Source organism: Centrocercus urophasianus, unplaced genomic scaffold (assembly GCF_019232065.1).
Source record: "Centrocercus urophasianus isolate 14NV4802_14NV808 unplaced genomic scaffold, USGS_Curo_1.0 seq_9, whole genome shotgun sequence".
Taxonomy (NCBI): domain Eukaryota; kingdom Metazoa; phylum Chordata; class Aves; order Galliformes; family Phasianidae; genus Centrocercus; species Centrocercus urophasianus.
The window spans coordinates 31,816,041-31,842,786 of record NW_024885532.1 but is presented as its reverse complement, the minus strand read 5'-3'; the positions used below and the strand labels follow the sequence as shown (position 1 = coordinate 31,842,786).

At 41.6% G+C, this 26,746-nt stretch overlaps 3 protein-coding genes and 1 long non-coding RNA gene across 7 annotated transcripts in view; 1 reads left to right on the top strand and 3 right to left on the bottom strand.

Annotated features, from left to right (window-relative positions):
- The window catches only part of LOC122171308 (mitochondrial intermediate peptidase), a 67,991-nt gene extending 67,581 nt beyond the window's left edge, over positions 1 to 410 (bottom strand). Inside the window, exon 1 of the mRNA XM_042838773.1 lies at positions 246 to 410. Within this exon, the coding sequence (XP_042694707.1) occupies positions 246 to 410 (165 nt within the window). The remainder of the gene's footprint in view (positions 1 to 245) is intronic.
- Positions 411 to 597: 187 nt separating this feature from the next.
- On the top strand, positions 598 to 9,050 carry LOC122171578. 2 transcript variants are annotated; one of them, XR_006172023.1, is made up of 3 exons: positions 598 to 1,319; positions 5,848 to 6,057; positions 6,359 to 9,050. It is a non-coding gene; the product is annotated as an uncharacterized LOC122171578 (long non-coding RNA). The 2 variants fall into 2 exon arrangements; XR_006172022.1 differs by lacking the exon at positions 6,359 to 9,050 and having other exon boundaries at positions 5,848 to 6,329.
- Positions 948 to 6,175, bottom strand: LOC122171577 (complement C1q and tumor necrosis factor-related protein 9A-like). Its single transcript, XM_042839258.1, has 3 exons — positions 6,010 to 6,175; positions 4,045 to 4,107; positions 948 to 1,849 (listed from the first exon to the last, which is right to left on the bottom strand). The coding sequence occupies exons 1-3, from the start codon at positions 6,173 to 6,175 to the stop codon at positions 1,056 to 1,058; spliced, it is 1,023 nt and encodes a 340-aa protein (XP_042695192.1). The 3' UTR covers positions 948 to 1,055.
- Positions 9,051 to 11,481: 2,431 nt separating the features above from the next.
- SPATA13 (spermatogenesis associated 13) overlaps positions 11,482 to 26,746 on the bottom strand; it is a 58,272-nt gene continuing 43,007 nt past the window's right edge. For all 3 annotated transcript variants that reach the window (XM_042839225.1, XM_042839226.1, XM_042839227.1), the window contains 7 exons: positions 25,686 to 25,871; positions 23,167 to 23,346; positions 22,287 to 22,519; positions 19,509 to 19,638; positions 18,579 to 18,951; positions 16,703 to 16,777; positions 11,482 to 15,436 (listed from right to left, as the gene is read on the bottom strand). In XM_042839225.1, the coding sequence (XP_042695159.1) occupies positions 15,255 to 15,436; positions 16,703 to 16,777; positions 18,579 to 18,951; positions 19,509 to 19,638; positions 22,287 to 22,519; positions 23,167 to 23,346; positions 25,686 to 25,871 (1,359 nt within the window). In that variant the 3' untranslated portion in view covers positions 11,482 to 15,254. The remainder of the gene's footprint in view (positions 15,437 to 16,702; positions 16,778 to 18,578; positions 18,952 to 19,508; positions 19,639 to 22,286; positions 22,520 to 23,166; positions 23,347 to 25,685; positions 25,872 to 26,746) is intronic.

The window sequence follows — 26,746 nt, the reverse complement described above, 5'->3', positions numbered from 1 at the left end:
CAGGCACACAGGCACACAGGCACACAGGCACACAGGCACACAGGCACGGCTCCCTCCGCCCAGCACCCGGTTTCCTCAGATCCCGGAAGAGGCCGCAGTTCGGCCCCGTGGTTTCCAACACGCCGTGCACGCAGCGCGCACCTCCCACACCACGTCCCGCATCCTCCGGCTTCCGCGATCGGCGCAGGCCCGCCGTCCCCTGCCCTGCCCTTGCCCTCCCCCTGCCCTGCCCTGCCGCCGCTCACCGTTTCCCTGCCCGCCGCGCTCCTGCGCTGCTGCTTCGCATCGAAGGCGGCACCCACGGGGCACCAGCTGGTGCTGACGGCCCGCCGTCCCGGCGCCCCGGCCGCCCGGCCCCGCAGCGCAAGGCCCAGCGCCGCAGGCAGCGCTCGCCGGCAGCCGGCCAGCATGGCGGAGCGCGTTAACGCCGGCGAGGTGCCCGGGAGCTCGGCTCCGGGCACGACAGCGACCTCTGCGCGTTCCGGCCTGAGGCGAGGAGCGGCGCTCGCGAGCGGGAAGCGGAGCGGGAAGTGGCGCCTCCCCTCAGCCCGGCCGGCCCCGCGCTGCCTCCCCGCGGCCGTGCGTTGGAGCTGACAAGAGCGGCTTAGGACGCCCGACTGGGTCAAGGAGGAGTTCAACGCTCTTTGGATTTATGTCGTTTCTGTCGTCTCGATCCGTGTTTCAACAGATGGGCATGAGAACTGTTTGTTTTCTGCTGTATTCAGATGGAATTGGCCAGCAGAAACTTTATTGGGGTGTACTGAGGGACACAGGCATATGGCATTAATGGATGGAACAAACAAAACATGAGACAGGAAATAAAATAAGGTTTGCTTGCAGGCTGGATGTGGCTCTGGGCAGCCCGGTCTGGTGGTTGACAACCCTGCAATATAGCAGGAGGGTTGGAAATAAATGATCATTGTAGTCATTTTCAACCCAGGCCACTCTATGATTCCATGAGTTTCATAAAGAACCTCCACCTCTTTGAACAGTAAGATTTGGGTGAGCAGAAATCAGACAACAATTGACTCAAGTCACAGATTAACAGCGTGGCTTCATGCTGTGAGTTCCGGCATCTCAGAGGTGCTGAACAGGAGGAACCCAGTGAAGGTGGTATCATCATCAGCATCTGCAAACAGCCCGTTGAAGCTCTCTCCTCGGTGAGCCTGCAGCCACACCTCATCTCCTGCCCGTAGCTGAAGGATGGCAGCTCCCGACGCCTGGTCCTCAGCACCCTGGTATCCATCCATGGTGTGCAACATCTTGATCCCGTTTTTGACTAGAGCTACTCGGACATTCCTCGAGTAGACAGTGATATGGTAGGTGAAATAGTAAACACCAGAGAATTTGCAGGTGAATTTGCCGGTAACTGGATTATAGTCACTTAGGCCATTATAAAGCACCTTGTCGAACTTGATTGGGTGACTGTGGGGAGGGAACTTGGTGGCAGCTGTAAGGCCTACACTGAAAGCACTCCTTGGCAGAACTGCTGGGGCACCTGTGTTTCCCTTGTCTCCTCTGTCTCCTTTCAAGCCTCTCTCCCCCTGAATTCCTGGACTGCCCGGTGGCCCCAGATCTCCAGTATTACCTTTAGGACCCGGATTACCAATGGGGCCAACTGGCCCTGGCAAACCAATTATTCCAGGATGTCCAATTTCACCCTTTGTCCCTTTTGGACCTATGGGCCCAATGTCTCCTTTTAACCCCTTTTGTCCTTGCAGTCCCAGCTCTCCCTTCTGACCTTTGTAACCCACTGACCCTATAATTCCTTTTGGTCCTAGTTTCCCAGGTCGTCCTCTTTCTCCTTTATCTCCTTTGTTCCCCTTCTCTTCAACAGTTCCATTGGCTCCTAAGTGGGAAAACCAAAAAGTCCAGTGGATTAGTGAGTCAAAACATGAGTTTCAGCACAAAAACGTATGTGTATGTCACCACTATATACACCGTGCTCACCACATGTACAGTGTTTCATACATGTGAGTTCAGGATAAGACAGAAAAGCCTGCTATTACAATAGAAGACAGGGGCCTTTGCTGAAAGCAACAAAAATAAGCTCAAAGAAATGAAGGTGTGATTAGTCTACAGGCTGCTGATAGCACTGACAGCTCAGATCATCTCATGTGCAAACAGCATCTGTTCAGACCCATGTTCTCAGCCTTTGCTATATGTGAGGGAGACAGTTTGCAATTTCATCAGAGAATCTACTACTTGAGCAACACACAGATATTACTTGCCATGAGTTTATATAGTTCCTATATGATGATACTTTGTTTGGGTTACCTAGATTGCTGTTGAATTGCAACTGAAAGCTTTTTGTATTGGTATTTGCTTTCACATGCTCCATTTATTCTTCATTCACAATTGGAATGAATCTCAAAGCTTTTGAAAATCCATCTGTACAAAGTTTTGCAGAGAAAAGCCTTATATTTTGAAGGGCACATTAGCAACTGATAGATGTAAGTGCTAGAAGATGCCATAATGTCCATACACTCAATCAATCAAAGCCAGAGTCTGATCATTTCTGTGTGAAAGCTTGTGGCTTTTGGTATTGGGAATAATGCTGTATGTAAAATGTGAACTTTACAGTTCTCAGCTCAGAGTTGAGAGTATTTGGCAGCAGCAACGAAGTAAAACCATGAAATTCTGTGGTTAGTCTCTTGGAAAAAAAGCACAACAGATCCAACAGGCCACTGACATGGGAAGAGAAGATAGCTCTGTAATGCTTAACATTTATGTTTCATGTCTCCCTCTCCTTCCTTCTAGTAGACTGAGGAAATGTCTGAGAGCTGTAGAGCAGACTGTCACTACTCCCATGCAGTGCATATTCCATGGTGTATTTCAGAATAATCCTAAGGATTTTGGAGAACCTGGGTGCAGTATTTGGCAGATTTCAATGCTTTTGGAAATATGAATTGTCTATGCACGGTTACTCCAAAAGGTGCATAAGTCCAGCATCACCAAGTTTCTGAATTTGTGTTCCAACTTGCACAATGTCTCATTGCTTGATTTTATTCACAGATCATCAGGAGACTTTCTAGATGTGTGTAGTTTGGCTAAGCATGTGGTGTAGCCATTTTCTAGACCTTCATGGCTTGGGCTGTTGGGATTATGGAAAAGTTCATGGTTGCTGTGATGAGATAGGAAAAGCATCACAAGAATATGGGAAATGGGATCTGAGGTGAAATGCTGGTTTTATAGAACGCATGGCGACTCTTGTCCTGTGGTCTCTGGGGGCTGCTTTAAGCCAGGATGCTGGGGCTAATGCCTCATGGGCATATATTTTAAAATACTACTGAAGATGCTGGTTTAACTCTGGGCTGTTTCACAGAATCACAGAATCACAGAATTGTAGGGATTGGAAGGGACCTCCAGAGATCATCGAGTCCAACCCCCCTGCCAAAGCAGGTTCCCTACAGCAGGTCGCACAGGTAGGCATCCAGGCAGGTCTTGAACATCTCCAGAGAAGGAGACTCCACCACCTCCACTCCACCACCATGTTTGCATAAGGTGTGATTACACAGAGGCATGGAAAAGGTGCAGGAGATTAGAATCGTGGAATTATCCCAATTAATCCCAAATTGGAAGGGACCCACCTGATTATCTTATTGAATAACAGGATCTACTGTATTTTCAGGTGTACAATTCATGTCTTTTGTAATTCTTTTTGAAATACCTTTGCCTGAAGGTACATACATGCCTATGGGAGCTTCAGTTTCCTTGGATAGCTACAGATGTGATGTCTGCCTCAGCAGCTGACAAAGGGATGAGCAATAGGAAAGGTGAAGTCATAGGCTGAGCAGATAAGTTATATGGCATCAGAGGCAGCAGGATAATTGGAGGGAGCAAATCTCTCTTGTACTGTCAGCCTCTACCCCTTCTGAAAAAAGGTTGCCATGGTTTTATGATTTTTGGTTATTGTATTCCACATCATAACATCATGTAGTGCACTAGGAGTTAAACTTTAACATTACATTGCTACAGCTAGAGTGTATAGCATGTCTAATGCTCATAAACCCATAGGCCACTAACAGATTGAAGTGCTCTGACCTTTTTGTCCTTTTTCTCCATTTGCACCATCTTTCCCTGGAGTGCCAGGAAGTCCTGCTTCCCCTAGTACAGAAGAAAAAAACAGATCTTCATTAAACAACTGTAGTACCAGAAAAAATGGGATTTGAATCCTTCTGTGATCATTCCTCTTCTAGTTTGGCTAAACAATAATGTAGTCATTTTATTCCTGACTTCTGGTGCATGCCACTGCTGAGGCTTTTGTCTCATTGGGAGAACAGAAACTCTGCTTGGGAAGAGCACCTTTTTGAGACAGAATTCTTAACATAAAGAAGGGGGATACTGAAGTATGTGGAGGAGTATGCTGGTCAACATCAATGAGGTGAAAACCTCTTGTCCTCTTGTTGCCTTCATCCATGGAAGATGACATGGAAGATACCAGCAGGAAAAGGAGTGAGGAAGCTACTTCCAGAAAAAAAGCTTTACCCTAACAAAAAGCCTCAAAGTGAAACAGTGATTAACTGCCCCCAAAGAAAAGACATCTTAGTGTAGACCTGACTGTCAGTTGCTCAGAGCAGACAGTAAGCAGCAGGCAACTTTCTTACCCAAACTGTAAGTGCTGATTATTTTTCAGCTGATCTAATTTACTGTATAGGCACACAAAGAGTTGTGGTGTACTGGAGAGGGGAGTGAAGGGGTGGCAACAAGATCTAGCAGAGGTTCCTGCCTGCACCATTATTGCCACCAAAGAAATGCAGTCAAATTACACCTTCAGCACTGATTGCAGCACTCACTTCCTATGGAGGCACAGGTTTTCCTTGCAAAGAAAGTGATTCATTAGCTTTTGGGTTGTGACTGCACCAGTAACTCTATTTAGGTCAGGCATTTCCTTTGGCTTAAAAGGCATAGTAAAACATTGTAGCATATTTCAAGTTAATTTCTAGCAGACTGTTGACCTCAGTTTGTTTTGCGTACTGGGTTATGTGATACACTGAAGAAAAAAAAGAAGAAAAAACAACCAAAAGCTGTGATTCACAATCTGCAAGATCAGGATGGCAGAAGGGTTTATCTGATGAGCACAGTTTCAATCTGGATTGATTTGTGCACACAATAGGACTGTTCATGACAGGTTTATGCATTAAGCCACGATGCCCACTGTGTGATGCCACACAGTTGCTGACCTGACCGACAGCCTGTTGGGGAAAAGCTTTTCCTACCAAAATTTGTGAGCAGATATGAAGCAGATTTGTGTTTGTTCTGTGTTTCGCATTCTGGACTTGTGACATTTCTGATGAAGTGTTGTAAGTCCTTGTCTGCGAGTTCATCCTCTGGTAGATCCCTGGCCTTGATGATGCAGCATGGATGCAAAGGGCAGCCTTATCCTGAGGCTTAAATTACCACAGGAGTTACTGTCTTTGGCCTGAGAAGGTTTCCTGTCTTCAGTATTATATGCAAATCTCTACTACAGCCTACTACAGCAAGCATGAATCCTACACTGTTTTTTAGATAATGTTCTTCCCTGCCCTTCATTGTAATGGTGCTTATGTTACAGCAAGTAGGGACACTCTGAATCAAGTCCTACAAATGTAAAATGTTGGTAATAAATAGAAGTCTTCTTACCTCTGCACATTTCTTTTTACACTTTTTTTTCTTTTAATTGGGCTTGATTTTTTTTTCTGAAAGTATAGTTGCTATTTTAAAGATGCAGAAATATGTTTACAGGCTTCAAAATGTTTGAGCAGACCTGAAAATATTCCCTAAACAGAAAGTAAAGGCTTTCATTTTTATATCTGTTTTTGTCTCTTGGACCTGACCTCTCTATTATCTCTATTTTGCTTTCATTAGGTCTTATCTCATATCTCCATCCTCAAACCAGAAGGTGATGGAAGCCTGAGATGTTTTCTGAGGGCTAGCTGGACTGATCTATTAATGCAGGGTGCCAGGCATCTTTGGGAAACTAATAGCAAACTATTTTGTACTTCCAACTCTCTGTGTTGAGCACAGTACCTGTGTCTCCCTTGTCGCCTTTTGAGCCATCACGTCCATCACGACCAGGTATGCCATTGTGCCCAGGATTGCCAGGAATGCCAGGATATGCTTGGGTACAGATGTCCTGCTTTTGTGCTTCTTCTGTGCTGACTGCAATAGCCAGCAGTATAATCCAGCTTTTCATTCTTTAGAAAGGTTAAACGATATTGGCTGAAAGATGTAAGAAAGGAAAAGTACATTTACTTAAGTCTGTGTGATTGGTTTTTTCCTCACATTTAGTTTGTGAGCCCAAAAACAGTGTTGGGGAGGGAGGAAAAAGAAATGGGCTTTTCAACATATCTCTTGTTTTGTTTTGTTTTATTTACAGGTCTCTATATAGCAGTAAATACCATCCTTGACACTACTGGGCTTTATTTCCAATAATAATTGAATGGGAATATCAGACATACCTTTGTCGTATAGGTTCTGTCTCGTATTTTCTTATACAGTGTGACCAGTGGAAGTAACTCTGCAAGGACTGTCCGTAGAGATACTGATGCAGGTAGATGGTGAGCAGCTGAAAATCACCAAAGCTCTGGGGAAGCTGAGGGCTACCCCTCATGTCCTCGGGATCTAGCCAGCAACCAACAGCTCAATACCTCCCACTGGGTTTCCCACTGTTCTGTTTAAACCATCAGAGTACTGACAAAGCATAGATTTTGTGAATATGGTTGATCTTAAACTGTATTTCAAGATCATAAGAAAAAAGCAGAATTGATCATCACACTTCCAGTGATTTGATTTACTCTGACCAACAAAACTCCAATGTCTGGAAAGTCCACAAGGAAATGTGCTGTAGTTGCTGTCCTAAGCCCTAGGGCACAGGCAAGATTTCAAGCCCTGGGGGGTTGATTCAAGTAAGAGTAGTGACCCTACACTCATACACAAGGATTCATACAACGTCCTGTTCCTTTAAGCTGCTGTTCAGCTTATATATAACACACAGGCACTCTTTGTCGTAATTTCTACATTCCCCTAGCCAGAGCAGCACTCACACAGGAGCTGCTTCATGGCTGCTGCTGCCTGACAGAAGCCTGTCTACAGCGTCAAGCTCACTCCCTCCTTTCTGAAAGGCTTGATAAAAACAGTACCCTACCCATTTGAAGTCAACATACCTCTTCTCTCGGGGCTCCAGATCAGATAATGTTGGCCATTAATAACCCAGTATTTATCTAACAGCTTCTTAAGGGAAAAATAATGTAACTGAGCCAGTCAGGCAGTTTGCAACTGAGAAAAAACAGGGCTTCTCCATCTACATTTCTTCATGACGCCTCATGGCTACAAGTCTGTACCTCTCGTCTCCCACGAGCTCCCACGAGGAGGTGAGCTAAGGTGATTCAGTCCCTTAACTTCGCACAAAACAATAGCATTTGTTGCTGTTGTTGTTTCTTCTCTTTTATCACAGTTAGTCTTTTTCTGGGTTAATAAGTTGAATGACCTCACAAAGGGTCAGAGCTGAAGCAGAGTGAGATGAGGACAAAGATGTGAGGAATCAAATAAGAATTTTTTTGCAAAAGCAGATCTTTAGTCTAGTTCTCCCCCTCTCATTTAACTGTGCTTCACAAAATCCAGCTTATTTTCATGCTTTCATTAGGGAGCCCTTGCTGTTTTATGGCTTTGAGGAGAGGTCCACTGAACAGGAATTGAACTTGCCAATTACTCTTTATAAGAGTAATCAGTGAGAAGATGTTAAAAAGAGGGACAAAAATGAAATAGCATTCAATAGAATGCATGCAATAGAAATGAATTGCAAAAATTAGTTGCAACAAAATTAGTATTTTATTTGATGCTATTATCTTTAAATAATTAATGCACAGAAGCATAGCCTATGGAGGTTAATGGTGGTCAGAATAAGTACATTTTATGTAATTGACTTTAAATTATTTCTTTCATGAATAAGAATGTAAGGCTAAGATCAGTTTCCTTTTGAAATACTAACTAGGATAGTGACATTTCAAGTGACCATGTCAGAGAGACACCAGTATATATTCTCTTTAACAACAATTGCACCTTGGTAGGAATATTCAATGTAAACATTCATTCAGTTTATAGGGTAGGATAGCCCCACATTTCTAACACATCCTTTAGTATTTCCTCCTGTTTTCCAAAATATTCCCAGTTTTGCAGCAGTTATGTAAATGTTGTTGGCAGTGCCTTTGCCAGCAGCATACAAAGTGGTGTTTGGTCACACACCAGCAAAATCTCTCTTCATCTGCTGCTGGTTTGTACCAAAGGGAGTTGAAAATACGTCAAACTTCTGCTATTTCCGAACTATAAACATTTGCTGCCTTAGTCAAAGAAGTCTACAGGAAAGTGAAAGGAAGAAGTGCTGTACGGGATGCTGTTAACATATGAATTACCCCATGGGGAAGTCTGACAGTCCTTGTCCTCCCACAGAAAATTCCATTCCAGTTGTTCAAGGTATTCTTTTGTGCCTAAGCATTTCATCCCCTTACACGCACTTCTCAGCACACAACAGCAATATCATCATCAGCAGCAGCAGTGTATATATCGTATCTTTGCTCTTACCTCATTCACTTTGTACTTGCCATGTTCTTGGGCATCTTTCAGTATTACATAAAAGCTTCCCGTAAGGGAATGCAGGCTCCAGATATGTGCCTTGAGGACAAGCACTTGTTTGGTCACTGAATTCTCAAAGGTCAGTGATTTCATTTTGAGAGCTGTTCAATAATTAAAACAGAGCTAAACTGGAATCTCTCTGTTAATTCCAATAGTAAGCTGAAGTGCTCTGTACTTCAGCTTTTGCCATGGTTATGTGAAATAAAATTGTTAGGATGAATCAATAAAGCTTTGATATGCCTCTTCCATTATACAAATGTGTTATTTAAGTTTGTAGGACAGAACACAGGTCCCATGGCTTTATTTTAGCAAAGGAAACTTACAAAGGTCAGTTAGCAGTTTATGATGGAAGTGGGGACAAAAAGAATATAGAAATTACAACAAAATTAAAACCGTGAATGTGACATCACCAATGTCAGGTGATTATGGAAAAGAAGTAACAGGGCTGAGTTAAGTAAAGAAATTGAATGGCAGAGCTTTTCACGTGTAGTTAGCAAGCTCTCCATTGCTGTTTGAAGGGTCTGTCATAGTTACAGCACCTCTGAGTTTATGACCCAAATTTGAAGAAGCCATAACTTGATGCTTCAGTGCATCTTATTGACATTACTGAAACTGCTGCTCTCTGAGGACTAGCAGGAAAGCAACTCAGTGTATCATCAGCTCCATAAATGCTGATCATGAACAGTGAAGGGTGAAAACCATTAGTAAAAGGAGTTAATGATATAAGAAGTGGCCTCAATTCACCCTGGTTGTGCAAGTGATTGAAAACCTTGTGTCCGGGGTGGTTCCTGCACTGCAAACAGCTGACGAACCTGGTCTGTCCATTGAACAACCTTTTAAAAATCCAGAGCACAGCTGAGCAGTGAATGGTTTTCACTAAGATCTTCACCCCCACCCCGTGGTAATAAAAAATATTACAAGCTTTATGGTGAGAAAAAGGGCATTGTGCAGCAATTAGCTGCTCTCCTTGAATCATAGAATCATTGAATCACCAAGGTTGGAAAAGACCTACAAGATCGTCCAGCCCAAGCATCCACCTATCACCAATAGTTCTCACTAAACTGTATTCCTCAACACATCTGAATGTTCCTCTAACACCTCCCTGGCAGCCTATTCCAGCCTGACCACTCTACTGGAGAAGTAGTATTTCCTAATGTCCAACCTGAATCTCCCATGGTGCAATTTGAGGACGTTCCCTCTAGTCCTATCACTGCTTGCATGAGAGAAGAGGCTGACTCCCACCTTCCTACAACCTCCCTTCCAGCAGTTGTAGAGAGCAGTATGGTGTCCACTAAGCCTCCTCTTCTCCAGTCTGAACAATCCCACCTCTGCAGCCAAATTAACCTAAGCCTCCTCTTCTCCAGACTGAACAATCCCACCTCTGCAGCCAAATTAACCTATTTGCTATGCTAATGTGAAGAAATGAGAGCCACTACAAACAATGCTTTTCTCTTTACCCTTTAGACCAGCACTATTAATCCAATTTGATGCCTTTTTGTTGGTTTTATTGAACACAGAACCAAGAAGGACAAACGTTTCCATCAGCTGTTTTCTAGCATTCCTTGTCACAGAAAAGATGGCTCAGAAGTAGTTGTGCAGAAGCAAAAGGTCATCATTCGTTCTTATCAATGCTGCACCTGAGTGGCAGGAAATGCATATATGGTTTTTTTAGATTGATTACTTTGATAATTACCTTTGTCAAAGCTGAACATGACAGTAGTGATCATGGGATATATAGTTATTATATATCCAACTGTGTGACTGGGTATCTCCAAAGTCATAAAACGAAAAGCTTCACCTGATAGATCAGCTCTTGAAGAACTTAAAAGACAGTGCTAAGCAACTCCCTACGGAATTGGGCCTGAATGTCAAAACATTAAATAAAGTGCACAAATGAGGTCACCATGGCCAGATTTCAGTTGTTAGAGACTTCTGAGGGACATCCTCTTCAGGAAGCCTACTGACCATGACATTGTACTCCATGGTTTGCAGAAAGTATGTTTCTCAGCCATCCACAGCCTCACTCTGTGCTCACATTATGTATTTTGCTTCGATCCCTGAGCGTTCAACACAAACCTTGTCCAGCAGTGGCACTTGGAGGCCTGGAAATTGCCAGCTCTGAAGTGAACCAAGAACTAGATATAAAAGATTGAACATTGAAAGGAAAGGGATAAGTCAGCAAGCCCAACTAATTTGCTATCTTCTGAGTTCAGCAAAACGTTTTTCATGAAAAGATTTCAGGAAATCAGATTATTTTGTTAAAGCTATTGTGTCTCGGTGAAACCGTTTTTTAACATGGCCTTGAGCAGGAAGCACATGTGCATGCCATTCAGATGTGGTCCCTTGCTGCATCACAATGATGAGATACAAAAGACTTTTCTCCACTAGCCAGGGCAGCAAGCTGAACCACACGCATTTACACAGCATGCCCTTTGGGTGAATCCTTTTCCTGGGATTTGGGTATTTTCCAAAGAAAACAGAATATAAACCTCCTCACCTAAACCACAGAACTTAAATCACCACCCTCTGTTTGCTACAGTTTTATTAATAGAGCAGCTGCATTTGCACTTACTTCCAAGGGTACTGGAGAACAGGCTGCTAGGACAAGGTAAAGTACAATGACAGTGGATACATATATCTGGGGTCTTAATAAGGATGGTTTCTGCATGAACAAAGAAGAGTTCAGCCCCACAACTGGGTTCAGCAGTTTGCTAAAATGAATTCGTACTGGGAAGTACTGAAGTTGTCACTAGAAACCAACAGAAGATGGTGTGATATGTTTTTTCCTTTAAAATAATAAAGTAAATGGGACAGCTGAAAAATGCTTGCTACACAGAAGAGATTTTGTAGCCAATGTAAGAAGTCCAGCACTTCTAAAACTGTACAATAAAATTTTATAAGACACAGCTGAAGAACTTCAGCTGTACATTATTTAATTAAAACACATACAACGAGAGGAAAACAATGGGAATGGAAGTTTGTACTTATTTCCAGAAAATAGATTCATTTGACAACGTTCCAAGAGTAAACAAACATTGTAATGCAATTACTTCAGAACAAATACACATGAAGACACTGCAGTCCTATACATCGTGTTTCAGCCGTCAACAGCCAACTCATCTGCTCTGTAGCCAAGACGCTTGATTTACAGCACATGTAACAGCACACAGATGGTGAGATGCACGAAGTAAGATAAAATGTTACAAAACACTTGTCAAAATAAAATACACACGCAACTTCATCCCTAGTATTTACAACAAATAGTTTTAAATTAGAGATCGTTCAGAAGGGATCTCCTACACACTGATGCCACATATGGAAAAAAAGCAGAAAGGCGGTCGAGGAAAGGTACTGTGTTAGTTATGGCTAAAGACCTTTGGCTCCAAAACTCTGCTCTAATTATTTTCAAAAGACAGCTAAAACGCAGAACATTTAAGCAGTCTGTCTTTGAACTCCTTCACTACACCGACCACTAAAACTCAATGTGAAATTTAGCATGGCAAGAGCCACTTGTAAAACAATCTTATTATTTTATACATCAAATGCTCCCAGTTAGATGCAATTATGGTTTGGCATTATCCGAACTCAGTGGGAACACATTTGAAGACAATTACATTTTACTGCATCTCATGCAAAAAGTCTGAGGTTGTCTGCTCAGCAGGCCATCAGGAAGGCTCTGGCTGTGCTTTAGCTAAATGAGGCACAAGTATGCTTAGTAGTTGCCCTAGAACATTTGACGGTAACTTATAGCAAACAAAAGTGAGTGGAAAAGACAGCTTTCTGAAGGTAAGTTTTGTCATCAGGAAAGTCAAGACTTTCATGTTCTGCTAAAGGACAGAGATGCTAGAGCTGAAAATTTTACATTTTATTAGCAGCTCTCTTCCCCACAGACTCTGAAATCAGACTGATCCCCGAGTAAACATTTGCCTTACTTGTTGGATAATGTAACTGTGTTTTTGTTTAACTGTAATTCATTTAAAAGATTATGGTGTAGTTCAAATTTGGCCTGCCTCCTTACATTTTATCAGTCTTGCTGTATAGCCAGCACATTCTTTGACCGACAAATATATAACCCAATAAAGTACAGTGTTGGTAGCCTCTTCATCTATTGAAGATTGCAAAGACACAGAGGACATTATAAAACACATCTACAAGTAGGGCACTATATATAAAACTGTCCTGAGTAATTTGCACCATGAAACATTTTCTCTTTTTGAAAGTTCTCTTAAGGGAAAAAAACAAAACAAAACAAAACAACCTGCTGCATCCAAAACCACATACAAACATTTCTGTTCATTGTTAGGGCTAAGGCACCAGCACTACTACATGGGAGGAGCCTTTATGGGCACTGATGTGACAGAAGATACATCCCAAAATCTTTTCACCAAAGACAAAATTGTGGATCTAACTCTCACAATGTCTCCAGGTCACTCTGGGAAAGTTTCTGCATGTAAACTGCAATCCAACTTCAGATGTGTTTACATCTGGAACAAATCTTTCAAAATGTGGATACGAAATACCTCTGCTTCCATGATACGTGCACCGCTTTGGTTTGCAGGCCTGAACATGGGATGTACCCGTGAAAATGGGTACGTAAGAAGCAGAGAAGGGGTGCTCAGTTACGTGGAAGGGCATGCATCCACACTGGCATTTGGAAGTCAGTTCATCAGTTTAAATTGAGCATGCCAAATTATCTCTTAGCTTGTTTTAAACACAAGAACTGAACCCAGCCAGCTTTTGTCACCGTCCTTCTTGTGCGCTGTCTTTAAGCTGGGCTGTTGTAAATGTCAGTGCATATTTCCAGTTCCTAACTGTTTCAGGTCATCTTCTATCACTACAGAAAAGCACAAGCAATGAAGTTCACTATGGAGTGAACAATTTGGCTGAGCATCACCAGACTTTGCATTATTGCTGAGCTATATACACAAGGCATTTGAAATGTACAGTCGTCACAGATGTCATTTAAAATCAAAACTACAAACCTGCACTTTGCAGAAGTTGCAGAAAGTTACCGAATCACAAAACCATCAGAGTAGTGGGCTTCAACACTGATGATAAGTAGAAAGTTAGAGGTAAGAATAGCAGTAGGAACAAATACATGTTTAAAATAAGGCTTTTTTTACATTGTTATTAAGATGCCTGGCCTCTAGCCCATTCTTTGTTCTTCATATATTACAGATTCATTACAAAGGTGATTGCATCCACTGTCAAAGAATACTCTTGGATCTACACTTATCATTTGATAATGCCCCTAATCAGCAGCATAGGATAAAGTATTTGAAAGACATTCAAAACAAATCAGTTCTGAAACATAAGGAGTCCTCTTTTCCTTCCATATTACCAATAGTCTTGCCATTCTTTGTGAGTTAGCGAGTAGAAATGATCAGTGCTGCCAATAGTGAGATCCTGTTTCTTCTTGGTGGCACTTAGAAGTTGTTCTTCCAGATCAACCCACAGCAATGCAGATCACATCCTGTGGATGTGACCAGAGCTGACTTTTCTCCAGCCAGATCCTTCCCCTTCCAGCACAGACCAATGACTCTGAGACAGAAATCCATCTTTGATCCACATAATTATTCTGTCCCTTCCAGTAAGGACTTCTCTTTCTTTGTGAAGAAATCTGGTCACAACTCATTGTTGATTTCCAGTATAGAAGAAGCATGGATCCAGACTGTTCTGAGAACTTAATGGAGACATTTCCATTACCATTCATCCATTTTCTAAGTGAAGCTACATGAGTACAAAGTGTGTGGGCTAAGTAGCATAGCCATCAGTCAGCAGTCAGCTTGTGCTGTCTCACCTCTGACATTGTACATTCACATTATCTCCATTAAAAAAAAAAAGACAAAATTTTTCACAGAGAAATAAGCATACTGGGAATATAAAGAAGCGTCTCCCAGGCTAAGAAGTGCACAAGAAGTGATATAAAAGCTCTATACTGAAGAGCATACATGCAAGCAGTATATTGCTCTGACTGAAAGAAATCAGAGATGCCCTGGGCGCCTCTTGTATCCACTTGTATGCAATAAATGCACACATCTTTGTAGTCCATTTTGCACTCTCTTCATGTTTCTATATGACAGAATAAAACTCCCCTGTTCCAATCTGGAATATGGTAAGGCCCTATGGGACATTCTCCTGCCACTTGGCAATTTAATAGAAAAAGACAGGAAGGATTAGGCATGTTATCCACCTGATTTTAATGGGCAGCTCTGCTTGGTTCTCCAAAAGGAAAAAACTCCCCCAAGATTCCTTGCTCACATACCCTTAAGGAAAAATCCCTCCCTGTACTAAATTTGGCCATCAGCATAAGATTAAGAAAAATGAAATGTTACAATGACCTGCACAGTTCTATCATTACTTCAGCATAACTAAGAAACAGATCAAATACTGCTGCTTCAGAGTAACAGTAAGCTGTCTTTGTCCAAAGGAAACTGCTCTTCATTAGCAATGCTGACACTTGGCAACATTTACTTCAGAGCAGTGCTGAGCCACTTCATTATTCTTCTAGACAAAGTTTTATTTCTGGCTCAAGGGAGCCCACGGTTTTTCCTCCAAAACTGGAGATTCACTGAGCTTAAATACGCTTAACTGGGTCTCCAAGGTCCTTCCTTGGAATAAGTCTCTCCCCATGCTGGCACCCTTCACTTTTTGAACGGGGTGAGTTTGTTGAAGGTATGCCAGAAGAGGGATGGCTTCCGCTTGGGTTCTGCCAGGGCGAAGACCTGCTGCTGTGGGATGCTGGTGGGCACGGTGATGTGGCGCTGATGGATGGGATGCAAGCTCTGGTGCAGAGGAGGCACAGGACACCCATTATAGCTTACACCTGGAACAGGAAGAGTTTAAGAAAGTATGAGACAGCTAGCAGAGTTACCAGCGAGGGGAAAAATTGAGCATGGCATCATGGGACAGATCCGGTAGTCAGTAAAGACAGAATTTATTTTGCCATGACATTACATGAAAGCACTACTAGGTGTCACCTTCTCTGATGCACAACCTTTTAAATGCTGCACTTATTTGTGTTAAGAATAACACCAGTACAAATAACTGGTACAAAAAACAAGCAACCATTTCACAATGCCTGGCAACATTATCTGTATGGGTAAATTTGCATATATCAAAGGAGAGATGCTTAAAAAAGTAGAACCTTTTACTGTAGTCAACCCCCAGATAAGACTAAGTGAAATGCCACTACCAATGAAAATATATTTCTTCATTTTGGAAAATATTTCTGCAGGCAAATATCCTTAGACTTTGGACCTGGATATTCTGAACAGAATCTCCTGATCACAACTTTCAGCCACTCCCCTGGTAATCCAGAGCGGTTTTACAGATATCTCATGATTGCTAAAGTGCTTTAATCCCAGCATTAATCCTAATAATAATAATATTCCTAGCATTAATAATCCTAATAATCCTAGCATTAATCCCAGGGAATAGAGATTAATTTACTCCTTTAATCCTAAATTCTGACTTGGTCTGTTCCCACTGGCTCTATTTATTTTCTCAACACACTCAGAAACTTACTCAAATTAAGACTGAAAAAGACAAAACCACACGATTTCTGAGAGGGAAAGAGTAAAAAAAGTTTCCAGAAAAACAAGTTTCTACTCCTTCACTGTGCACTTCTAAGTAATTAGCAAGAGAGGACAGCAAGGAACTATTTTGACTATGCTATTTATGAGCTCACCAACATGTGGCGTGCAGAAAGCATATTAAAAACTTTTCAATAGAAAGCAAAGAATTACTGAAGAGTAAATTGTCAGAACAAAAACAAAGGAAGGAAAAGGTAACTCTCATTTTTGATTTCCTCTCTGCAAACGCTTTCTTACAGCTGTAAATAAACCTCTTGTTCTTCTTCTCTGATAAAGAGATAATGGCAGCTTACTGTCTAGAGGAGAACGGGAAACTGACTTAGTAGGCAGTTCACAAAGGTGCTTCAGTTTGAAATTGGGCTAATGGCAATAATTCAATCTCCATGTAAACCCAAGAAGAAGAGGTAAAAGTTTCAGAAACTCAATCCCTACACTTATTCCTGATAACAAACACGCTGCAACAAAATAGGAGCACAACGCCATTCCTAAACACCTACCTTTCATTTTTCCATGCCTTGACTTACGGGCGTTCTGCATGGCTTGTTTCTTCTGGTTTTCTGAGATTTCCATTCCTATGAGAAAGAGTAAAGAAAGGACATGATACGAAAATATTTATCTAATCATTGCTTATACTTCCCATATTTAATGAATTCATTTGCTGATCCACATGGAATAAAAGATGTGATTTAAAAGCTGGAAAAGCTTTCTGTGCACTGAGCAAATCCATGCTGCTATGTTAGATTAGCCTCTATGTATAAACTCGGTACTTTCGTACGACACAAAGAAGGAACTATTGTAACTCCTTTGCACAGTTGTTGAACAAGATACTGGGTGGACATCATCTTCATACAGCATGTCCTGAACATGCCAGCGCAAACATGGCAGAAGGCTATGGAGGCCAACATTCCCTCTATCCCGAGGACAGAGCATCCCATACTCCACCAGACACCAAAGGAGGCTGTGATGTGGTTGGGGCTGCCATCAGCCTGGGGTTGGATCCCACACTCCAGTTTCTCACATATGACATACATCAGGTATATGACTGATGTGTGCTGAGTACAGACAAGGCAGACATCCACTGTGAAAGGCAGCCAAAGATCTGGCATCATTTGGAATCCATGGACATGCACTTTATTTTCCTCTCCCTGCACACATGGCATTGAAGACACACAGGTATGTTATGCCAGCATTAGCAAACTACACTTTACGTGATGTCTCTCCTTTCACTGATCTGTACTTGAAGAGCACAGAAGCTGCAATTCAAAAGCAGAATAAAGTAGCTGCTCTCGTTCCATTCTGCCTTTCCCTAAATAGCTCTATGCTTTTAAAACTCCCCTTACTCTTTTAGCCTGAACTTACAGAGAACTTACTACAAATCAGTCTATTAACTTACAAAGAGCATTAAGCCATAATTTCGGGGTGTGAGGTTTCTTTTATTTTATTCCGCTTTTTTTTTTTCCTTTATAGAAACAAGGAAACAGACAAAAAAAAAAAAAAAAAAGAAAGCAGTTTCATCAGCAGAGATCAGACCACTTTCTTAGGGTTACTATTAGTGGTTTGGAGAAGGATTTTCTGGATGTGGGCTTTTTTCATATGTATTCATAAAAGCTAAGAAAAGCGAGATATGGTTTGGGAGACAACGACCCGCACCAAAGTGTTTTTGAAAATAGAAGTAAAATGCCATTTGACGAGTATGTATTTCATCTCAGAGCAGTTAGATTAGAGGCTTTATGCAAACTCCAGCAAGATAACTTACAAAATCAACAAGACAAATTTAAACCTGAGGTTGAGAGTACTGGCGCCCTTCCACTGGTTTTGGCTGAAGGAAGCATTCACTTACGCAAAAAAAAAAAAAAAAGAAAAACAAGTAGTCTTCTGGGTAATGGAGAAAATATCCAAGCTACTGTCACACAAAACCAGACAGATATTGGCTGTTTCTACTCAACTATATTTCTTCTAGCTCAAGACACCTGCGTCAAAACAGGTATAACTACTACGGACCTGCTCAGCTCCACAGAAATGCATGACCCAGGTTTAAATAAGTGTTAGTGCTATTAAAACAAATCTCCTCATTATCATTGCCACTGCTACCTCTCTTGTGCGGCTACCCCTTTCGAGTTTCCCCACGCTCAGGGTTTTCTGGAGCAGTGTTGCCTGCCAGGAAGGGAATGGTAACATGTAGTAGAATGGCACACGATGACAGCACAAACACACCTGAACAGGGTTCACTTATACAGCTAAAGGCCATGTCAGGTAACAGAGGCAACAGCCCCAAAAGGCAGAGTGCACATCTCCACAAAGCATAAAAAAAAGTGGAAAACAACATCCTCTTTTGTTCTTACTACCTTATAGAGAGGAAATCCTTGCACTTACCCATTTCCTTATCTTCTCGAACTCTTCTCCTTTCACTTTCGCATGCCTCCATCCATCTCTTCTTATCCTCCTGCTTTTTTGCACAGAACAAATGAACCTCTTCTGTTGCTCTGTTTATTATCTTAAAAGCATTCTTGACATTAATGTTAAAGTCTTTGTCTCTGCCATCCTCAGTGTCTACAAGTTCCATCTCATCCATGTCGATACGATCCTTATAATACAAGATGTCCCTTCTCAGTAGGTCCTTCTTACAGAACACAAGTTGATGGTCAAAGAGGAAGAAAGTCCTCTGCTGGCTTTTGCCTTGCTTTGATATTTTGGTCAGTTCTCCTGAGTGGATCAGTTCCGAGCTTCTGGCTAACACATCCGGTCCCTAAGATGATACACAGTCTTTAAGTAAGTAAACATCATTTTCAGATCTTAGCATGTTTTACTTCACTAATCAAGTCTTACTTCACTAATCAAGTCTTAAATCCATTTTATTGTATTTTAACTATTAGAGCTGAAAATGCCGTAGAAGGTAGATAATCTCATACAGGTGAACTCAATAGAAGTGATTCTGGTCTGCTTTCTTTCAGCATAAATTGGGAGGACACTTGTTAAAGTCTCTGAAGCAGGTTCAAGTTTGATAAAACAACCACAAATCTGGATGAGATTCTACAATCCAAGTATAAAAGAAAAATCCATTTTGTCATCTCCTACATGTCAGCGCCATCTCAAAGGCATCTGATCGTGCACTACCTGCTGCTCTTCCTGAGCGATAAACAAAGTAATCAGTAACAAAACCACTGCAACTGGACTTTCAACTGAGCAGTGACCAGCTGAAAAGTAGACACCCACCAATGACCCTCCATGCAGAAGGACAGACCTTGTAGAGGACACAAAGTACTGCACGCAGTACCTTTGATCAGGAAAGGGTCTGGCACTTACCTCCCAGTCTACTATAGACACTTGCCAACGTGCAATCTTGTCTATGCTTTCCAATCTTCGTTTTCGCTCATTGATTAGGCATGCCACATTCTTCATGGCCTCATAAGCAGCTTTTATGTTGTTATAATCACTGTGAAATGTAGGCATGTTTCAAAGATCACTTGTACAATGGGCATGATGCACTTAGAAAATGTGACATGGTACTCGAACTACTGTCTTGCATTTATCCTTTTACTCAAAGTACTTAAAGAAGAGACACGTGATTCTCAGCTATCCTCGACCTCACACAACAATCTGTACAGTGCACTGCTGCATTCTGTGCAGGAGCAAATGACTGAAGTGGTGCAAGGAGGCAGAAGTAGATTAATGAATAGATATAGCGTCTCTACTGAAAATGATGGTAAAACCCAAAACTGATTATACGTTTCACCAAAGGGATTTAGAGGTTTTAGAGCACGATTTTATTGTGACGATCATCCCTTTGATCAAGTTTAACAGTTGCATTTCCTTCTTTTCATTCCCAGTGGCTGGGGGAACAAATGTGAACAAGGAAAGTTATGCAGGCAGAAAAGATACCAACAGCAACCTCAAACAAGTTGAGCAAGGGACCCAAGAGCCTGAGCACCAAGGAGAATTAAAGTGATAAAGTGGCCCATTCTCATGGAGGAAGTGTGCGAGAGCCAAGGCTGTCACCTTCCCCCATCTGCTCCAGATGGAATTCAGTCTCCTGTTCTTCCTCCATTGCTCTGCTCCCCTCTTCTCTCCCTGAGCTCCACATATGCTTATGGCTCTCCCCAGCCAGCAGGCAGTTTTGGGTTTCCCTCTGTATAGAATCCATCCCTCCTTCACCTTTCTCAAATAGTCTCTAAGAAGAAGGAAGGAAAGAGGCTTTTTTTTTGCCTTACAGTCCCAGCTGCGTCTGTTCCATTATCATTATGACTCTTGCAGAAAAGGAAGCTGGAGGTAGAGAATAGTATGAGACAGAAATAAACCCTGCCAGAACATCAGTGTCACTGTCCTGTTTATCTGCTTCTGTCTCCGTTCCTATTTTCATCAGCTGCTGCTGATGGATGCGTTTCTTTACACATCTGCACTCAGTATACTCAAGAAGTGAGATGAACAATAACAAGATCCTCCCTGTGTCTGGGAGACGTCCCAGGGGTGACCACTGGACAGTCACAGTGCTACTCCTGTCCTTCCTTATCTCAGCTCCCTCTCTCAGTGTGTACATCAGCCCTCACTTATGGCACAAAGCATGGCCTTCATGGCAGCCCGTCCACACCTTCAGCCATTTTAAGACAACAAAAGAAAAAGCTACAGAAGAATAGGCTGAATTTGAGCTTTGCTGAGGTTCTGTGTGAGTGTGGGCTCGTCTGCTTGTGGGCACCTCTGGACACTGAGAGCATGGCTGTGTTTGTAGGCACCAGAACTAAAGCCCTGAATACCAGCAGTCAACATCCCTTCTGGTCCCCAGCAAAAATGCCCTTGTTTCCAAGTGGAGTTTCCTGAAGGTTGAACAAGCACAGACTTCTGCCCACAAAGCATTACCTCAGGCTGCATTTGGACTTTGAGCACTGGGGTCACAAATTTTTCTTGCAATTGTACAATAAAAAGGTAGGCATTTAAAGATAAAATCTTAACTCAGTCAAAGAGGTAATCAGCCTAGGAGTGTATCAGAAAGGCTAATAACCTGCAACTTCAGTTCTTACTTAACCCAGGTGAAAATCTAATGTCTGGTGTTGTTTCCCAAACAGGGTAGATTTAGGCTAGATATAAGGAAAAATTCTTTTACAGTGAGGGTGTTGCAGCAATGGAACAGGTTGCTCAGAGACGTGCTGGATCCTCACCCATACAGACTTTCTAGGCGAGGCTGGATCAGGCCCTAGGCAACCTGATGGAGCTGTGGTGTCCCTGCTCATTGCAGGGGAGCTGGACTAGATGGCCTTTAAAGATCCCTTCCTACACTCAGGATTCTATGATTCTATCCAATGATTCTAAGTAGTTCAGAGGAATGGAAGAAAAATCAATCGTCCCTTCTAGTATCAAAGCTTTCTGGTACACACCAAATAAAAAAGTATTTATTGTGGGCTCATGAGAAGAATTCTTTTATTAATTTATAGCTTTCCTTTTCTGAAGAGCTGTTACTTTTACAGTACCTTTCCTATCCTGTTAAGATCTCTTCTCTAGTTCTGTATTTTTCCTCTGATTTTCATCACTTGCAATATTACACTGAGTGGTAAAAACTCAGCTTGTGTTTGGTGAGGAGTTCAGTTCTGAGAGAATGGGATCATTACGGCGAGCTTACAAATGAACAAAACAGTTGTTCTAGCATGTATCCAGAAAGCCCACTGATGTAGCTTAGATATAAAACAGATTACAAAGAGTGCAAATAACAAAGATCCTCATATCAAATTTTTAATGGAACTGCTATGGAAATAGTGATCTCCAAGTATTCTGTATTTATTTTGGAGCAATAAGAATTTGCCTTAAAGTTACTGGGAGACTTGGTGGAGTACAACCTACTTTTATTGGCAATTTGTATCAGAAGGCCACAGCAACAAATGCAAAAATACCCAGGAAATCCCTGAACAACATTTTGCTAATGACTTTTTATAAAATTTTGATAATGTTGTGATGGGTCCAAGATGCCCATAAGGAGCTCCCCTCTATTGGAGTCACTGGTAGTTTTGCTCCTGATCTTGAGAACTGCTGCTTTGTCACCAAAAGCTTTCAGTAATTAGGCTACTGAGTAAAGGTTTGCCTTTTTAATTCTCTCACCTGTGCTCCTGCGTGGTGTATTTGAGCAATTCTGCAAGCTGCAGAGGGTATTTGCAGATTTTCTGAACAGGCGTGAGAAGAAAACCATCGATGGCAATGTCAATCATCTGCTGCAGCAAGCGACAGGCCTCGAAGAAGTGACGGTATTTGCCCTGTTTCATGAGTTTGGAAAGTTCAATGCAGGCACTGGGATGATTGTTACAATATTCTGAATAAATAGCAAAGCCTTCTTGCTACAAAAAAGAAAAAGTCAAAGCATTAACCGATGTAGTTGATTACAAAGGATGAAAGACATTTTTTGTAACAGCTGTTATATCTACTTATATTAATTAATTCATTTTTATATTGTTTCTAAATTCAGTAACAACCAGCTTTGTAATTACACATGAATCTACCTTTAACTTCCAAAGCTGTGTACGTTCTCTGTATGAACACAGAGATAAAAGCTTTCATTAAGTCAGGATGATCAAGCTCATTACTTCAAGAAGTGCTTTTGTTTGGGGAATCCTTGAAATCACAATGACTTGACAGCTACATTTCTATTATGAATCAAGACTCCTTCCCCACCACCTTCAATCCTTATTTTCTTTAGGAAGTTACTGCATGCCCAAATAAGCCATCTGGGATCACTGCAGACAGTCCAGCTCATCTGTGATCACTAAGGTTTTGAAATCGTGCACAAAGACACATACTTCCTAAAGAGAAATCTGAAATATTTAAATATTTTTAAATTTGATTGCAAATACTTTACATTCTAAAATGCTACCTGTTTAAAGCTCAACATTTGATAGCCACTTGTTAGTGAAGTCCCCTCACGCAGTTATCATTTTCTTATCAGATTTTGTTCATATCATAAATAAAACCAACTTCTGCAACGTACATGTTGGAGAAAGCATGACCCTATCTCACTCAGATGAGGTTCTTCTTTGTTGTACTGTTTCTCAAGATCCTTCAAAAACTTTCTTTGGAATTTGTAAATATCCTCAATATTTCCAAAAATGGTGCTCAGCTGGGCTGTGGTGAACATTCCTGTATGTTTGCGACACTGCCGAATATAACCCTGGAAACAACAAAAACCTCATTAGTTTGAAGATACAATAACAGTTTCTTCAAACAAAAACCTCATTAGTTTGAAGATACAATAACAGTTTCTACCCTGAAAGCATCCCATTGAACTGGCAAAAATCCAATGATCGACGGGCATGTGAGTGGTTTCCCAGCCATACAGACAGGACTGGACAAGGAGATTGCAGATTCATGCCCAAATCGATTCTTCCAATGCAACATGCAACTACTGCTTCAGCTGCTGTGCTTTTCTGTAATCCCCTGTGCCATAACAGTTCTTCTTTACAGGAACAAACACTGAAACAATTAATATACAGACAATTTCTACCAAGGCTAAAATACTGGTTCCTTAGGCAGCTGGTATAGGTAGGACCCAGTCTAAGTCAGGGAAGCAAAATTAAGGTCATATTATGATATGTTCAGAACATTTAGCTATTCTTCGCTGAAAGTACTGGTATAGTACCAGAAAGATTGACATAAAAATACAATTACTTTTCCCTTTTTGTGTGTGCTCACTTGCAAGAACATTACACAGATCCATTTCCTTTGTATCCAATGGTAAGTAGATGCAAGTTCTACTCCACAGCATTAGGTCAGTAACCAGATCCTATCAGTGCTCCCATAGCCAGGAGGTAAACGTGAGGCCAGGGGCTCCAGACTCAGCTGCTGTCACCATGCAGAACTTCAGCTACCTGCTGCTCTGGCTGCGCAGTGACAGGAGTGTGCAGAACAGCAGCTGATAGCACGAATAGCAGCTGTGCTCCATTCCCTTATCAGTTATGGGTGCAGATGACTCCAAAGGGTAGCTGGTATGACAGGGGCTATCTGTCAGGCTGCTCCATGTGGCCGCTTCCAGGCAGGGTTCTCCCAAACAGCTCTGGGAGCAGACAGCTGTAAAAAGCCTGCTATTGAGGTTTACCAGGAAAATAAGCTCCTGTGTAGCTCTTTAATGTGGACTGCAGGCACTTCTCAAACACAGCAAATTTCTCCTTCTTGGCTGCACCAGCGCTATTGATTCATTCTAGTGCAGCACTGGCACATTTGGATTATTATCTGCAGCAGCTTTTCTGGCTCAGTCCTATCTGAGTGTATTTTCAGCTCATGCCTGCTTGCACCACCCTACAGATTCACTTGGAGGATAACTGGAGGATAACAGATCATCTCTACCCAAAATGTTGAACATGAAGTACTGTTTCTATACTTCAAAAATGTGTATGCTCTTCTGTACAAAGCTCAGAGGAATGTCATCCTATTTGAAGGAGATATGTATTAGAGAAACACAATAGCAGACTAAAAGTTAGTACGTTGGTACAACATGTAGGGAGCCCCAGACCTCGGCTAGCCGTGGCACTGATGCAGCTGTGTGTACAAATTCCTCCCTCATCCTTTAGGCACTCAATCAAGCTTGCTATCAGAAGGAAACAGTAAATCTAAATGACAAAACTTGCATTTAAAGTTTTGGTTTTTTTTTAAAAGCCTGCCAGTTAACAAAAAAATTTTGTGTTTTTGTCTTCCCTTATATCTTTCCTCAAAAAGGCCTGATTCACTTAAAAACAAACTGCTGTCATGTCTACTGCGTGGTCCATGAAAGAACCTAGCAATGACTGAAGGATAACAACATAGCAAACACAGAGAGAACCAGCAAACTAAGTGTAGTAAGAATATCCTGTAGGTTGCTAAGCACCCATCCAGATGTTAACCACAAACACACGTGAAAAACAAGTCAGATGCATCACAGTCCACATCAGAGAAAGCAAATGTCAGTGAAAAGTATTACGAAGCTTCTTGATGGAACGAGGTCCCTCATGAAAATTTGAATAATAAGAAAAAAAACAGTGTTCTCAATATTTCACGGTTCAAACCAATTAGTTCTTTAAAGACTTTGTAGCTCTCAAGCATCCAAAAAAGTCTCTTTGCTGGAGAAAATCTCATCCAGCAAACATTCTTTTTGCACATTACTTACAAAAGGTTTAGTCTCTGAACTGTAGCAGATTCTATTAAAATCACTGTAAGTTCTCTATCTAAACCAAGTGATAAAAAGCTTTAAATAAACTGCACTTCCTCTCACTTATTACTATGGAAATAGCAGTCAGACATGCAAACTATTTTTTCCGTGTCAAAAGTGGAATGTTTTTTTTTTTCAAAAAGGAAGTGGTGCCTTGTGGCAGCCTGCAGAGAGGAAAGCCTTACGAGGGCACAACGAGGTTCTGACTGACAGCCTTAGAAGCACAGTTTAGAATATTGTGACACGGGAAACCATTCCCCTTCTCTACTTAGATGGGATGCTTTGCTCCCATTAAGTCAACTGAATGCCCTCAGCCTAAAAGCAAGTACCTCACAGATGTCCTTGAGATGCTTGATATAGACTCGTTCTGTGTTCATAATTTCCTGTATAACGTTGGTTCTCATCTGATCCTTGTTTTCAGCTATTTTCTGACGATGCTTGCTAATATCTGCATCTTGTTCTTCATCCTGGATACTATTGCAGTTTTCTGGCAGTTCTTCCTGATTAACTCGCAGCTGCAGCCACAACAAAGCAGAGCAGAGTAAAACAGCAAACTTTTACAAAACATGACAAAATCATTACAAACATCTTACAAATAAGAGATAACTTGTGACAGAAATTTTCCCATCCCTTCCTTACAAGACAGCATTCCACAAAAATAAAAATTCCCATTCTACTCACCAGATATTCAAATAATGTGTTGAGATATTTTTTTTAAGTTGGTTAAATCCATGGCTCTCTACACTCAGCATCAGAGAGATGCATGTTGTGTAGCCTGTGTATTTTCCAGAATTAAGTTTATTTCTTGCCCTTACTAATAGTTAATGTGCAATTTGGGCCATACCAGCTTATGAGTAAAAATTTCAAAAGCAAACAACTCTCTTAAACACTTCAAAATATTCTTTTCCTGCCCCAACTCCCTGTCTGAGTAACAGCACCTCCCTCATCCACTTTCTTCTGATTGTCCATTTTGTTTAGAGAGCTAAAGGCAGGAACCACCTCTTGCAGACTGTGCAGTACTTAAGTACAGTGTAGGCCAAGTTTCATTAAAGGCTCTCAAAAAGTAAATTAAATTAAATTATAAAACATAATTCAGTGAGATCATTCAAGAGTCACAATAACCTGGTTAAGTTCTGACGAGGAATCTCAGTCTATGAACCAGACTCCTAAAGAAGACTATGGTAATAAATTATGCCATTTTACCAAGAAATCCCTGCAGTATCAGAAGCCAGCAGCACACAGCACAGCTTGCCCCAGTCTCTCACATAAACTGCTGCTCTCTTTGTATACACTCCTGGCTGAGCTTTCTGCTGTCCTCATTTCTACTAGTGAAATTTCTTTGACTACAAAAGGACCATACAAATAAAGAAGTGAGGAGCCAGAGGATCTG